The sequence below is a fragment of the Nicotiana tomentosiformis genome, chromosome 3 (genome assembly GCF_000390325.3).
Source record: "Nicotiana tomentosiformis chromosome 3, ASM39032v3, whole genome shotgun sequence".
NCBI lineage: Eukaryota > Viridiplantae > Streptophyta > Magnoliopsida > Solanales > Solanaceae > Nicotiana > Nicotiana tomentosiformis.
Window position 1 is genome coordinate 93,617,399 of NC_090814.1, and position 14,638 is coordinate 93,632,036.

The 14,638-nt window shown below is 39.6% G+C and overlaps 1 protein-coding gene across 2 annotated transcripts in view; it reads left to right on the forward strand.

The window, feature by feature from the left end:
• Positions 1-14,638, forward strand: part of LOC104089861 (cytochrome b5) — a 115,619-nt gene that overhangs the window by 98,722 nt on the left and 2,259 nt on the right. Inside the window, exons 1-2 of one of the 2 annotated variants that reach the window (XM_009594868.4) lie at positions 14,283-14,434; positions 14,535-14,621. In XM_009594868.4, the coding sequence (XP_009593163.1) occupies positions 14,535-14,621 (87 nt within the window). In that variant the 5' untranslated portion in view covers positions 14,283-14,434. Of the gene's footprint in view, positions 1-14,282; positions 14,435-14,534; positions 14,622-14,638 lie in introns of those variants that run through there. The other variant, XM_070197269.1, reaches the window with a different exon arrangement.

Sequence of the window (14,638 nt, forward strand, 5' to 3'; positions counted from 1 at the left end):
GTCCGTATGGCACATTTGCGTTCTCAAGGATGTCGTTTGGTTTGTGTAATGCACCTGCTACTTTTCAGCAGTGTATGATGGCAATATTTACGGATATGGTGGAGGACTCCCTCGAGGTGTTCATGGATGATTTCAGTGTTGTGAGGGATTCCTTTGAAGAATGTTTGGATAATCTTGATAAAGTGTTGGCTCGATGTGAGGATACCAACTTAGTGCTTAATTGGGAGAAGTGTCGCTTTATGGGCAAGGAGGGAATTGTCCTCGGCCATAAGATCTACAAGAACGGTATTGAAGTGGACAAAGAAAAAATTGAAGTGATATCAAAACTCCCTCCTCCGGCTTCCGTCAAGGGAGTGAGCAGCTTTCTTGGTCACGCAGGGTTTTACCTTATGTTCATCAAGGATTTCGCAAAAGTGGTGAAACCCTTGTGCAAGTTATTGGAAAAAGATGCCAAGTTTGTGTTCAATGATGATTGCATGAAAGCTTTTGAGCTACTCAAGTATAGGTTGACTACCACTCCCATCATTACCGCACCCAGTAGAGCTTACCATTTGAGCTCATGTGCGATGCTAGCGACGTTGCGGTAGGAGCGGTATTGGGGCAAAGAATCAACAAGATATTTCATCCGGTCTATTATGCAAGCAAAACAATGAACGATGCCCAAGTCAACTATACGGTGACCGAGAAAGAGCTATTAGCCATTGTCTTTGCCATGGAAAAGTTCCGCCCGTACCTCATGGGTACCAAAGTGATTGTGCACACCGATCATGCGACGCTTCATTATTTGATGAGTAAAAAGGACTCTAAGGCTAGGTTGATGAGATGGGTTCTTCTTCTACAAGAGTTTGACCTTGAAATAATAGACTGAAAAGGGAGTGAGAATCAAGTGGCAGACCACTTGTCCCGCTTGGAAGAGGAGGGGAGGCCCCATGATGGCCTCGAGATTAATGATTCATTTTTGGATGAACAACTCCTCTCTGTATCTTTGACTGGGATAACTTGGTTCACCGATGTGGCTAACTTTCTTGTGACCGGCATTGTCCCGAATGAGCTCTCTTCAAACCAAAAGAAGAAGCTCAAACAGGACTGCTTGGATTATTATTGGGACGAGCCATATCTTTTCAAAATTTGCAATGATGGTGTTATCCGGAGATGTGTTCCGGAAGAAGAGCAATTGAGTATTCATGAAGCTTGCCATTCCTCGCCCTATGGTGGTCACCATGGTGGGGCGATAATTGCTACAAAGGTCCTAAGCTGTGGATTCTATTGGCCTACCTTGTACAAAGACGCTAGCGAGCTCGTTAGGCGTTGTGATGAAATGCCTCTCACCACCATCCTTGAGATTGATATTTTCGACGTGTGGGGCATCGACTTTATGGGACCATTTGTGAGTTCATGGGGAACACTTATATTCTTGTTGCTGTGGATTATGTTTTCAAACGGGTTGAAGCTGTGGCTTTGCCCAACAATGAGGCACAAAGTGTGGTGGCTTTCTTAAAGAAAAATATCTTTACAAGGTTCGGCGCCCCAAGGGCTATCATTGGTGATGAGGGTTCTCATTTTTGCAACAAAACCTTCGACACTTTACTTTACAAGTATGGTGTCAATCATAAGGTGTCAACCCCCTATCACCCCCAGGCAAGTGGACAAGTTGAAGTCTCCAACAGGGAGATCAAGAGCATTTTATCCAAGACTGTCAATGTAAACCGGACTGATTGGTCAAGGAAACTTGACGATGCTTTATGGGCCTATAGAACAACTTACAAGACTCCGATTGGTATGTCTCCGTACCGGTTGATATTTGGGAAAGCATGTCATCTTCCGGTTGAATTAGAGCACAAAGCCATGTGGGCGCTGCAGAAATTAAACCTTGAATAGGATGTAGCTGCCAATCTCCGGGTAGAGCAACTAAATGAACTTGATGAGTTCTGGTTCCATGCTTATTCCAGCTCGTCCTTGTATAAGGACAAGATGAAGTACTTACATGATAAGTATATCCGAAATAAAGAATTCAAGGAAGGTGACTTGGTTCTTCTATTCAACTCTCGGTTACGGATGTTTCCGGGAAAGCTCAAGTTGAAGTGGAGTGGTCCTTTCGAAGTGGTACATGTGACTCCTTTCGGTGCTCTAGATCTGAAAAACAAGAATGGTGAGATCTTTAGAGTCAATGGGCACCGAGTGAAGCACTATCTTGTCAAGATTGATGATAGCCACATTGTGGCATTGATCCATTTCAAATAATGATGGTAACATGCGTCGTGACGCAACGTTAAATCAGGCGCTTCTTGGGAGGCAACCCATGTGTTTTTCTTTCTTTTGATTTTCTTCTTAGATTAGACATTGTTTTGGACTAATTGGTTGTGAAGTGTACGTAGGAATTGGTTGTGCAGTGCAGGAAATTAAACTTTGGTGGTGGTGAACTTTCACAGACCGCGCTCAAAATTTCGCGGACCGCATGAGCACTTCAAGGCCGCACAATTCTGCGCGCGGTCGCATAGCTAAAATGGGAAAAATGCCAACTCTCTGAAGTTGGCCTGTCAAAATTCCTTCAGAATTTGCAGCCGCGTTCAAATTTTTGCGGGCCGCACAAATTGTGCGGCCAAGGCCAATTTTTCGTGGACCGCGCCCGTGCATCTGAGGCAAACCTACAGAAAGGTAAAGAGTGCGGTTTGCGACAAAATTTCATAGCCGCACTCAGGTAAGGCGGTGGGGTCAATGGGTTCTAAGTATAAATAGGAGTTCTTAAAACATTTCACACTTTACGAACCCTAACCTCTCAAACTCACCTAAAGCACTGTGCATCCTTACTTGGTTTCAAACTCAACCTATTCTCATCAATTGTTGATTTCCTACCATATTTTACAACTGGTATGTTCATTTCAATAATTTGATTTTATCTTTTTCTTTTCTTTTCTTTCTGTTTTAATTTTTCTTTTTAGATAGGGTTAGAATCATGCCAAAATATCAAATTAATGCGTACTTTTTGATTAACAACTTATGGGTAGTGTTTGTATGCATAATGGGGGTTGGGGTTAGTAACTTTGCATGTTTAATTGCTACAATTCTTGGGTAATTAGTGAAAACCTTAGTTTTAGGTATTCATTATTGCTGATTTATGTTGAATTTCGCGGCCGTGATCATTCTTCCGTGTTCCGCGATAGGGTATGCGGCCGCGTCCAAAATTATGCGGCCCGCGATACCCTAGCTTCAAAGCACTGATGGTTGTTTAAAATTCATGGTCGCGGTCATTTTATGCAGTCCGCGATTGGTCTTTCGCGGCCGCACCCAATCTTTCGCGGTCCACGCATTTGAACTTCTGAGACTCTATCATTTGCCTTCGCGACCGCGTTCATTTTTAGGCGGTCCGCGATTGGTCTTTCGCGGCCGCACTCATTTTTGTGCGGTCCGCGGTTGATCAAGTTCAGAGAGCCAGTAGTCTGAGCCTGACCTCTTTGCGGTCACGTTCACTTTTACGTGGTCCGCGTTGGGCAGTTCGTGGCTGCACTCATTTTTGTGCGGTTCGCGATGCCCTGTTCTGAGAAGCTTTATTTTTTATTTCATATGTACTGCTTTAACACATGATTGAACCCAAACTCTAACTGTCTTTCACTACTTGTGCGTTGCAGAAAATGGTGCGTTCTCGTGGGGGAAGAGACACTTCAAAGGGGAGGGCAGAATCCTCCCGAGGCCGGGGTAAAGGAAAGCAAATCGTACCTTTAGCAGCTCAAAGGATAGTAAGCAAAAAAGTTACCCTCGTTAGACCTCCTGCCGACTCCTCGGACACAAGTGAATTCCTCCCATCCTGGGAGACGTCTGAGGGGGATTCTGTACAACCACAACCGGGGGCATAATCACAACAACTCCCCGACAGATTCCATTTATTCGATACACCTACCTCCTCCTCTAGTTCTTCTGATGGCTCAGAGGGAGGTAGTCAGGCATCCGTACCATCTTTCCCACCTACTACAACACCAGCCTCAACAGCTGCCCCAATAAATGTTGATGATGATGACGAGGTCCCGGATGACGGGAGAAGGGGTGACATAATTATGGGAGGCCTGGCTAGATCAAAGAAGTCGGAGGTATGGGCTGATAGGTTTGTAAGTGAGAAGGCGTATGGAAAATTTCGGGAATGGTGGCCCCAAAGGTCGCTCACTCTTGAGCAACAATTCATAACAAAAGATCTAAGCCAACACAATCCGAGTGTCTTACGACAATTTACGGAGAGAAAATGATGGAAATGGTTCACCTTCCGGTTGAAAGATTCCAATGAATACCTCGTCAAGGAATTTTATGCCAATGTTTCCCACATCAAAAAGGGTACAAAGGTGACGAAGGTCCGGAACTTAAAAATCCGGTTTGATGAAAATGCACTGAACAGTTATGCAGGGTTTGAGGAGGTCGAGGCAGTGCACTACCTGGAGAAGCTAGACTTGGGTGATGCAGTTCGCCCATGGCTAGGTGAGATACTTGCTATTCCGAGGACAACACTGCATGGCTCACAGCTAGAGTTCAAATTGTCAGAGCCACCCTTAACTTTGAAGCAAAAGGGTGGGCGACATTCGTGTGCAGCCGTCTTGACCCGTGCCAGCATGAGAATGTCCTTCCACTCTCCGAGCAGTATTGGTAGCTTCCATCATGGTAGGCTATCCTGTTAATGTAGGAAACTTGATGTCCTACAACATCTCCAATGCAGTTCAAAAATAAGAAAGATCATATCCCTACCCTAACTTCCTCACAAAGTATTTCCACGACCAAGGGGTAGAGCCGAGACATTTTGATGTGGAGGTGAAGGCTAAAAAGCCTTTCTCATGGTACCACCTACAGGGAGCGGACAACTCTAAGTTCAAGGGTAAAGACACTACCCCTACTGGCCAGTCTAAAGAGCTAGGGGTAGTGGCCACCGGGTCAGTTGTCGAGCCCTCCACAACAGCCGGTACTTCTGCCGGAGCAGCTGCCATGCCTCCTCCTTCCTCCGGGCCATCCATCACAGTGCCATTATCTACGCCTTCATCTTCCACCTACCCTCAGACTGCACTGCGGGTTTCACAGACACTATCCAGCCTCAACAACTGGATGCAGGCAGCTACCACAAAGCTGACTATCCTATCCAATTCAGTAGCAACACAATCTTCAGCCCCATCAGAGCTTCAGGTACCTCCATCATTGGAGGAGTCTTTGAAGAAGATTCTGGACAACCAGAACAATATTATGGATGACCAGAAGAAGATCCGGGAGACTCTTGATACACATGGGAGGAATATCAAGGATTTGGGGAAGCAGGTGAAGAATATGCGGAAAACTCAGGCATCTAAGGATTCGGTGGAGAAGTTGAGCAAAGAGGTTCAGAAGATTTCTTCTGCCGGTGATATTACACTGGACATACTCATGGGGGAGACTGCCCCAGCAGCACCTACTCCAGTGCATGAGGCATCAGATGCAGCAGCTGGCTAGTCTGAGGAGCCGGCTGCCACTGCACATATTGCTGAGGAGATGATCCGGATGCTCAGGCACCCCGTGGTCCCCCAGTCAGAGGATGTGGAGATCTAGTTAGAGGACACAGAGGGAGCTGATGATCCTATGCAGTCTGAGGACCTCACTCATGTTCCTGACCCGATGCAGACAGAGACCACATAGGGAGTTTTCTTGACTCTCTAACCTTTCTGTGATCTTATTTTGATATTAGCATTGAGGACAATGCTGTTTTTTATTTGGGGGTGGGGGTGGTCCATTTTGATTTGATTTGTGATGACATTTGGTATGTAATAACTATGACACTATTTTTATTTATCTTTATTTACCGTTATTTTCACTTTTGGTATGTATATAATTTTACCATTTAATGTATATATTCATTTCCATTATGTATATATTCGTTTACTCCATTTTGTACATATTTAGTTTACTTTCCGTAGTTTACTTCATAACTTCTTTCATTATTTTTCTTTAATAGCTTAGCTTCTTATTTCCTCTAGTAGCTTCTTTTTAAGTTTTTAGCTTTTTTTTACATTTTGTGTGAACAATAAGCCTTTGATTTTCTTAATTCCACGGTTCTTTCTAAAGGTGGATGTTGTGTGAACCGGGTGGCTCTTCCCAATGATGGATGACGTGACAACCTTCTTAAGGGATCGAGTCCGTTTTTTTTTGTTTTGGTGTATATAGAAGTAGTAATGAATAAAAGTGTCTCAAGCAGGCTTCACTTGGTACTAACACATTTACCTTCGACCTCATGGTTAGAGACAAGTTGATTGGCAAATATTAGCTCTAGTTGTGACCTTTAGACTCTTGCGTTGACTAAAACAATCATCGAGTGGTTTCCTTGAGCCATTTGTGATTTCCAATCTTAGCTAGGGTTGTTGTGGGCCCTCGACTCTGTTCTCTTCAACAATCCAGCAGCTTGAGAGGTGAGGTATTGAATTGCAAGTCCAAGTCCCGTGCCAATAAGTCTATAACTTGCCCTGAATGTTTGTCTAGGCGAAATTCTAAGTGTAGCTCGACTTGAGAAATGATTGTAGGCTCTCCTTGGTCCAATTTGAACTTTGAAAGCTTCCGCAACCTACCAATATGATATCCCTAGTCAACTCCTTTGAGCCTAAGCCTTTTTCATTCAATAGCCACATTACAAGCCTTTATCTGTTCTATAATGACCCTCTCTTGGCACCCAATTTTTCCTTAGCATTCATGATGAACAATTGGCAAAAACATAAGTTTGGGGGAGAGACGAGGAATTTGAAAGTGATAAAAGGTTCAAAGAAGAAAAAAGAATTGTTGAAAAGGAAAGGCAAAGAAAATGATGAAAATCCAAAAAAGAAATACGTCAAAAAGAAAGTGACTGTTGAAGGGATTCAAAGAACGCAATGATGAAAGGCATGGAATGATGAGAAAAAGAGAAAAATGATTGTCATGAGTAAGAAAGAGTGACAGTGTGTCTCTCTAGTTCCCCTAAGGAAGAAGAAAACGACTCAAAGAGTCAAGAAAGTATGAGCCGAAATGAGAAAATAGAGTGTTTAAGGAAAGATGAAACCATCATAGTTCAATAAAGGCCTACCTTGATCCAAAAGCCTTCATTACATCCTGTTAAAGCCCTATATGATTTCAAATTGAGTGAGCTTACATTAGTGGTGATTTACATAAGGGGTAAGCTTATGGTACTTAGAGCCGGACTTGTGGCATTCTTTTGAGAGTGATGAGCGTACTTCTTCACAATCCTTGTTTTGAGTGGTACATTCTGAAAAAGTGAGATTTGCTCATGGAGACTAGAGGAGGAGGAGTTTGGGATCCACAATGACCTATGTGATAGAGCGAGCTTCCTTGATGAATTCAGTCAACTCTTGATGCTCTAGTGTCGCATTAGAACTATAGTACTCAAAAAATCGTAACATGATGTTGTTGATAATTCATTTGTGTTGAGGGAAATTGTTAGTCCCAATTGATGCTTGATGGAGTCACCTTAGGCCAGCTGAAATATCCTTTTCTTTTTCTCGTGGAGGTGGGAATTACCCTATTTGCTCGAAGGCAAGCAAAAGCTTTAGTTTGGGGGAGTTGATAAGTAGGGATTTTAACCGGTTATTTGCTCTCTTTTACTTGTGTTTAGGGCAAAACAATGAGTGAAGGTATTTCCGGAAACTAATGTAATATGCTTGCTTGCAGGGATTGTTCCAAATGAGCCAAAAGAGTCATAATCAACTCATAAATGAGTCAAAACTTGAACAAAAATCAAGACTGGGCCAAAAGATGTGAAACGCGGACCGCACAAATATTATGTGGTTGCGAGCACTATTTTGAGGTCTGCGAAAGGAAGATTCATAGAGATGGATTTTTGGGCTAAAACATGAAAGCGGACCGCGTAAAAAAGGTGCGGCCGCGAAAGTCCCTGCGCGGCCGCGATTGGAATTACGCGGACCGCGGTTGCTAAAGTTTAGAGAGCTTACATTTTAAGCAAAAATAAGAAGTGCGGTCCGCGTCAAGATTATGTGGCCGCGGAAGTCTCCTACGCGACCGCATTGGAAATTACGCGGTCCGCTAAACCCAGATCCAGAAGTGAAGAACGCGGACCGCGATCAGAATTACGCGACCGCTAAAGCAGGAGTGTGGGCGCGGTCAGAATTATGCGGCCGCGTAACCTCCGCAGGGGCATTTTTGTCTGGAAATTCCAACTTAGTATAAATAGAACATTTTGTCATTTTTAGGTTATGTTGTGTATTTGCTGAGCACGTGAGACGGCTGGAACATCCCTTTTGGGCAATTTTGTATTAGATTCACCTTATAACATTAGATTTTCATATTTTAATCTAGTATTATGAATTTTATCTTCTTTTTATCTTTGATTTCTGCTATTGCTATGAGTAGCTAGACCCATAGCTAGGGTTGTGACCTAACCCTAGTGTGGATATTTAATGGGTACTGAATTTTAGGGCTTAAATATTTATGGGTTAGTGATATTTAGCCTAATTCTTGTTAGAATTATAGAATTAGTGGTTGCAAACACTGATTTATGCCTTTATGACTTGGTCTCTTCTTGAGAAAGAGGGATTAAGTCTAGGAAAACTAGGCTAACAAGGAATTGGGGTGAACTCAAGAAATTGATAGACCCAATTAAAGGGTTAAACCTAGAGATAGTAATACCCGACTTGAGCTAATATCACATGACTTGCATGAATACCCATTTGGACTTGAGAAAGCCAAATTGGGCAAAATCACTCAAACTATTGAGAGATATAAAGTGAGTACTTGGGTGTGATAGCTATATTACGACCCCAAATTAATCAAGCTTGCCCTAGATTCTTGCTACTCGTTAGATGTCCACCTAGGCGGAAGTCACTACCCTAGTCCTTTTAAACACTTGAAAACTAACATCAAAAATATTGTACTTAACTTTAATCATTGCATACAATAGAATAGAATTAGAAGTAGAATTAAAACCACAATGTGTGGAAGCATAATTAGGAACAAAACACGCATATAGACTTAGATATAAACCTAATTTAAAATCAATTAACTCCCTGTGGATTCGATCCCGGCCTTGTTGGGTAAAACTGCATCGACCATCCTCGCTACTCAATAATAGTGCAGGCTTAGACCCGATCAATTTTTGGCGCCATTGCCGGGGAGTTAGACCGTCTTAGCTATATATCTAACTATTTATGTGTTCTGTTTTTCTTTCCTTCCGTTTTTCTAATTTTTGTGTGTCAATTGCTTTTAGGTACCAACTGGCTCTTAACGAGGTCCTCGGACATATTCCTCAGGGGGAGGAGGTAGATGAAAATGAAGTGGATGAGGTTCATCTTGAACCTCAAGTACAAAGAAGAGGTCGCCCGCCTCATGACAACGTTCCAAACCCTCCCCCACCTCCTCCAAGGGCAGCACACCGGGTGTTTCCCAATGAAGGCTACGCAAGTGCAATAGTCCCGCCCCAGATTCGGGCGGGCAATTTTCAAATAACCAATGCCATGCTTACTCTATTGGAACAAAGGGGTTTCTTCACCGGAGCTCCATATCAGAACGCATATAAGCATCTCAAAGGACCAACTATTAACTCGTCGTTGTATAGCCTCCATATGAACTATTAAGTAAAAATATAAATCGTGAGTAAACGCAACACATATAAAGCCATGACAAGTAAACTTAAGTATATATGTACTTGCGCGCCCTCCAGCAAATCCAACAAATCCCTGCAATATGGGAGATTATGTCGAGCCTCGACCTCGCGTCCGTAGCTTCGCCTATCAACCCACCTCCTAGCTAAAGGGAGAAACGGTGGAGGTGGTACATCCGGAGCGATGGGTGGTAGAGGTGGCTGCAACTGCAGGAACTGCTCCCAGGCCCAAACCTAATATATAATATGGAGGTAAAATTTAAGGTATATTTTTACTATGTATGTTATAATCATGAAAATAATTGACTATGTTTTCGCCTGCAGCAGCGGCAAAAATCCCGCAACGTCTCGGTGGGTGCCCATGCTCGCCCGGCACATCTGCTTATACAAGTAACCTAGAACAGCTGCACCCTAGCTGTAACCAGGTAAATCATCTAGCCGCTCAAGATGATGAAGAAATCTCAAGATCACTAGGTTTCCCCAAGTGTTCGGGAACAATACCCCACCAAACATAAGCATCATCAACAATCTCGTGTACCAGTCTATATGAAGATCCGGTGTATCACATGTAATGTTCGTATCCATCGCCTCCAGATGCAGTCGAACGGGCGTCAACTGCAAATGACTGTCCCTACTCAATGCAGACTCCTCTGTTGGCTGGAAATCGGTGAGCCGCTGCAACATCTCCAGGTACTGCAATCCCATCTATTCTCTGAGAGCATGCGGGTAAGCTACATGATGTCCATCAACCGACAACCCATACAGAACCTCTAAGTCCTGAAGCGTGATAGTAGCCTCGCCAATGATTAAATGAAAGGTGTGTGTCTCCGGTCGCCACCGCTCTATCAAAGTCGTGATCAATGACCAGTCCAACTGCAACCGGTCGATCTCTATGATCCTATAAAAACCCATATTCTGAAGGCGTCTGACTATACGGGGATGAAGTGGGTGGGCCCTAAGAAAGTCCCACATATCGTCTACCCATCTAACACAGAATGTCTAGGCCAAACACTGCCCCTCCCATATGTACGAAGATATATGCTCGGCCTGTAGCAACAGTAGCTCTAGCGATGCAGGTTCGGGATACATAGGCGGAACCTCCATGACGACTACTGTAAACTAAACAATATTAATTAAAGTATTTTTTTTCATTGCTTAACATCTTTAAATATATTATAATATCTTTAATATTAAAATTTATTCGATATTTTTACTATATTGTTAATTAGGTTGATACATTCGATATTTTTATATGTTACTTTAATATTTTATATGTTAGTTTACTATGTTATATGTTTGTTTATTATTTAATTTGTTTCTTATTTTATGTGTCAGTTTATTATTTTATATGTTAGTTTATTATTTTATATGTTACTTTATTATTTTATATGTTAGTTTATTATTTTATACTTAGTTTGACAAATATTATTATTTTCTAATGTTATTTTCTTACGTCTGTTGTCTAGAATTCGAGAGAGTTTGTGTTTGAACTATCAACTTTTTTTAGATATTTTTGGGTTTAACAGATAATTAAATGATTAATTTCAATAGCTACAAAGATACTACGCTAAAGGGCACTACATTTTACTACGCTAAAAGGGCACTACATTACAAATACGAGCACTACATTAAAATTACGGGCACAAGATATCACTACAGGGAACTAAAGTCACATATTCATATATGTACAACAATAACATATAAATAAGATTAATTATTCCTAAAATAATAATTTGTCTATTTTACTAATCTTTTAGCAAATAACTAATCTAAATCGGATAAAAACAACAAATTAATTTAATCACAAAACAATCACGAAAAAATATATACCAAAGTAAAAATTAACTAATTAACATTTTTTAACAACTAATGACAATTTCTCTATTTTACTAATTTTTTATCACACAAATAATATAATCCATATAAAAAATAATAAATTAATTAATCGCAAAACAATCACGAAATAACATATAACATAGTAAAAACAACTAACAAACATTTTTTATACATGAATTTTAACAAAAAATAAGTCGGAATACCTCGATTTAAATTTTTTGGGAAGTTGAAAATTTGGTGATTTTGAGCCGAAATAAGCAACCCACTACGAGATAACACCTTAGATACGATGTGAGACCGAGAATCTACACTTTTTGTTGGATCGGTGGGCTTCACCCGAGTTTTTTTCGTTAAAAGAGGGGGGGGGGGGGGGCGTTCTGTTTTGGGGGAAGAATATGGTATTTATGTAGGTATAACGCCCTTATTTACCGTGTTATACTATAGCGCGGTAAATAAGGGCGCTATACATTCCCGCCTATTTAAGTTCAAATATAACGCGGTATTTCATCGTGCTATACCTTAACGGACGTCGCGCTATACATATTATGGTCGCCAGTCCCTCTCCCCCCCTCCCACACACACATATTTTAGTTATTTGAGTCCAAAAGAATCATATTTTGATTCAGGACTCTAATATTTAAGCAGAAGAACACGTGTTATTATTAAGTTATGTGAAGTCCAGTGGTGACATTTCTCTTTTTCTAGGCCAATAGTGACAGCCGACGTATATGTTGGTGGTAAAAAATGATCAGAAAATAGCCCCACACTTTAAGCTAGCGTTTGACCATATATTCCCAAATTTGTTCTGAAAATTTTAGTTTGGGTGAAGTTTGGTTTGAAGATAAAAATGTGTTTGGACATCAGTTTTCAAAACATATTTTCCAAATTTATGTTGAAAAAAACATGAAACATGACTTATACCCACAAGTTCTAAAAACTATCACAAATACCCAACAATACCATTATCAATAACATTCATTATATTATCGCAAACCATAGTCCTGAATATAAATAAATTTGATACAAAATTATCATTTTTATAATGAACTACATGATACACTATCAGGTGACCGAGAATACGAAACAACATTGTTACAAAATAAAAAATGGTGGGCTCTTTTATAAAATATAAAAGTTTGGGGCAATTTTTAAAAAATATAATAGTGATATTTTGGCCCAAAATAAGCTATTGAGCTGATTTTGGGATTTGAGATTTGGGATTTTGCCAAAATGTAGGCAAAATCTATGGCCAAACATGTGTTTGCCAAATAAAACCAAAATTTATGGCCAGACGGGTCCTAAGTTTGACGGTACTCCCAAAGATATCTCAGATCGAGATTTAATTATATAAATTTTAATTATCATTTATTTTATTTTTTTATTCTTTTGACATGAGTAGAATATTTTTTGTATAATTTTGAATATTTAAATTTAATTTTAAATATTGAGTTGATCTAATTAAATTAAATTTTAAAGATTAATCAAGTTAATTTTCGTAAAAAAAGTACCACATAAATTAAACGGAGTGAATAATATTTTGGTATACAACAACATGTTACATAATTAACACTCCCGTAAACCAACTAATTCCATTAAAAACGATCCATCTTATATTTTTCTTTAACTGGTCTTCCCCACATGTCCAAAATAGTGTATTAAATCATTGTTGATTGTCAGAACTGGCTAGCTTCATAAAATCTTATGCCATTGTCTACACCAAGAGAAGTGAAATCTTTCTCTATTTCACTTAAAATTAAAATATGATATATTAATAAATTATGCATATGTGTAGCAACTTTGACTAAACCTTTTGAAAATAAAGGTGTAAAAACAAAATGGGCGGCTGCCTCAGGTCCAAACTAAGATGTCATACTAGCACAAGCTTGAGTTTTCATGCGTATTTTGTAGTCAACAAAAGGCATTTTAAAATTTTAATTACCGGATAAAGACGTACAGGAGAAGAAATTAAAAAAAAAAACCTTTTATCTAGTGGGATATAATGGGAGATATTAATTTCACTGATATACCCAAAAGTCAAACCACATACCATAAAAACTTTTATTCTCTCTCACCCCATGCCAAATCCCATTCGGAAACAGTTATTAGTGAGAATTGAATGACAACTCAGCGACAGGAGTTGTTAGTAACAACTGGTTACTAAAGATATTGTAAAGATACTTTCTCCATTTATTTTTCATTGTCCATGATAAATTTTGCATGCCCCTTAAAAAATAGTAATAGATAATGGTCGTATTTAGAGAAGTGTTAAAAAATAATTTATGAAATGAGTAATTAATGATAAGGGTAAATCAGAAGATTTTTTTTTCTTAATTTGTTAAAATTTGACAAATAAAAATAAAAATATATTTTTAATATAGTGAAAAAGTAAAAGTGATTCGAAAGGTTAATATACTTTGTATTTTGATTTTTCATAACAAATAAAAATAAGAAGATTGAAAAAAAGAACAAAACAAGGGACCTTAGCTTTCCTATTTAAAAAAATATATCTAAGTTTTTAAAATGGATTTTTACACAAATAGCTGGTCATATTCAATGTTTAATTTTTCTAGCCGGTATATATAGATTATACATTATTTATAAATAATTATATATATATTATATATAAATTATACGTATATTATACATCCATCGATTTTTTTTAGTTTAAAGATAATGTGGGCGGCTATTTTGGCTAATTCTTATTTTTAAAATTACTTAAAGTTTGACCAATTTCAGCAAATTTGGTAAATTTCGGCTGTTGGGTCCTGAATGTCTTCCAACAACCACCAAATTTTAGATATTAGAAAAACAAAAAGAAAAAGAAAAACAAAGACCGGAATCCAACAACATGGGCGTAATTTCCATAGATTTCAAGGGTAATTCCGTATCTGGATTTCTATAATTTTGACCATGTAGTTGGACCGGCACACTCCAAAAGGCGTTTGATGCACGAACGGAGAGAGAAAGAGAATCTGAAGAAACTCCCCCTACTCTCTCTCTCTCGTGAGTATACGTAAAAGCGTAGAATTTCATGGATTTTGATTATTACTACTATTGTTTTTGTGAAGTAATTAATGTATCTGATCTTTGCGGTGGGGTGCAGATGGCGTCAGATGGGAAAGTTCATGGATTTGAGGAGGTTGCCAAACACAACAAGACCAAAGATTGCTGGCTTATTATCAATGGAAAGGTTTCATCTTCTCTCTT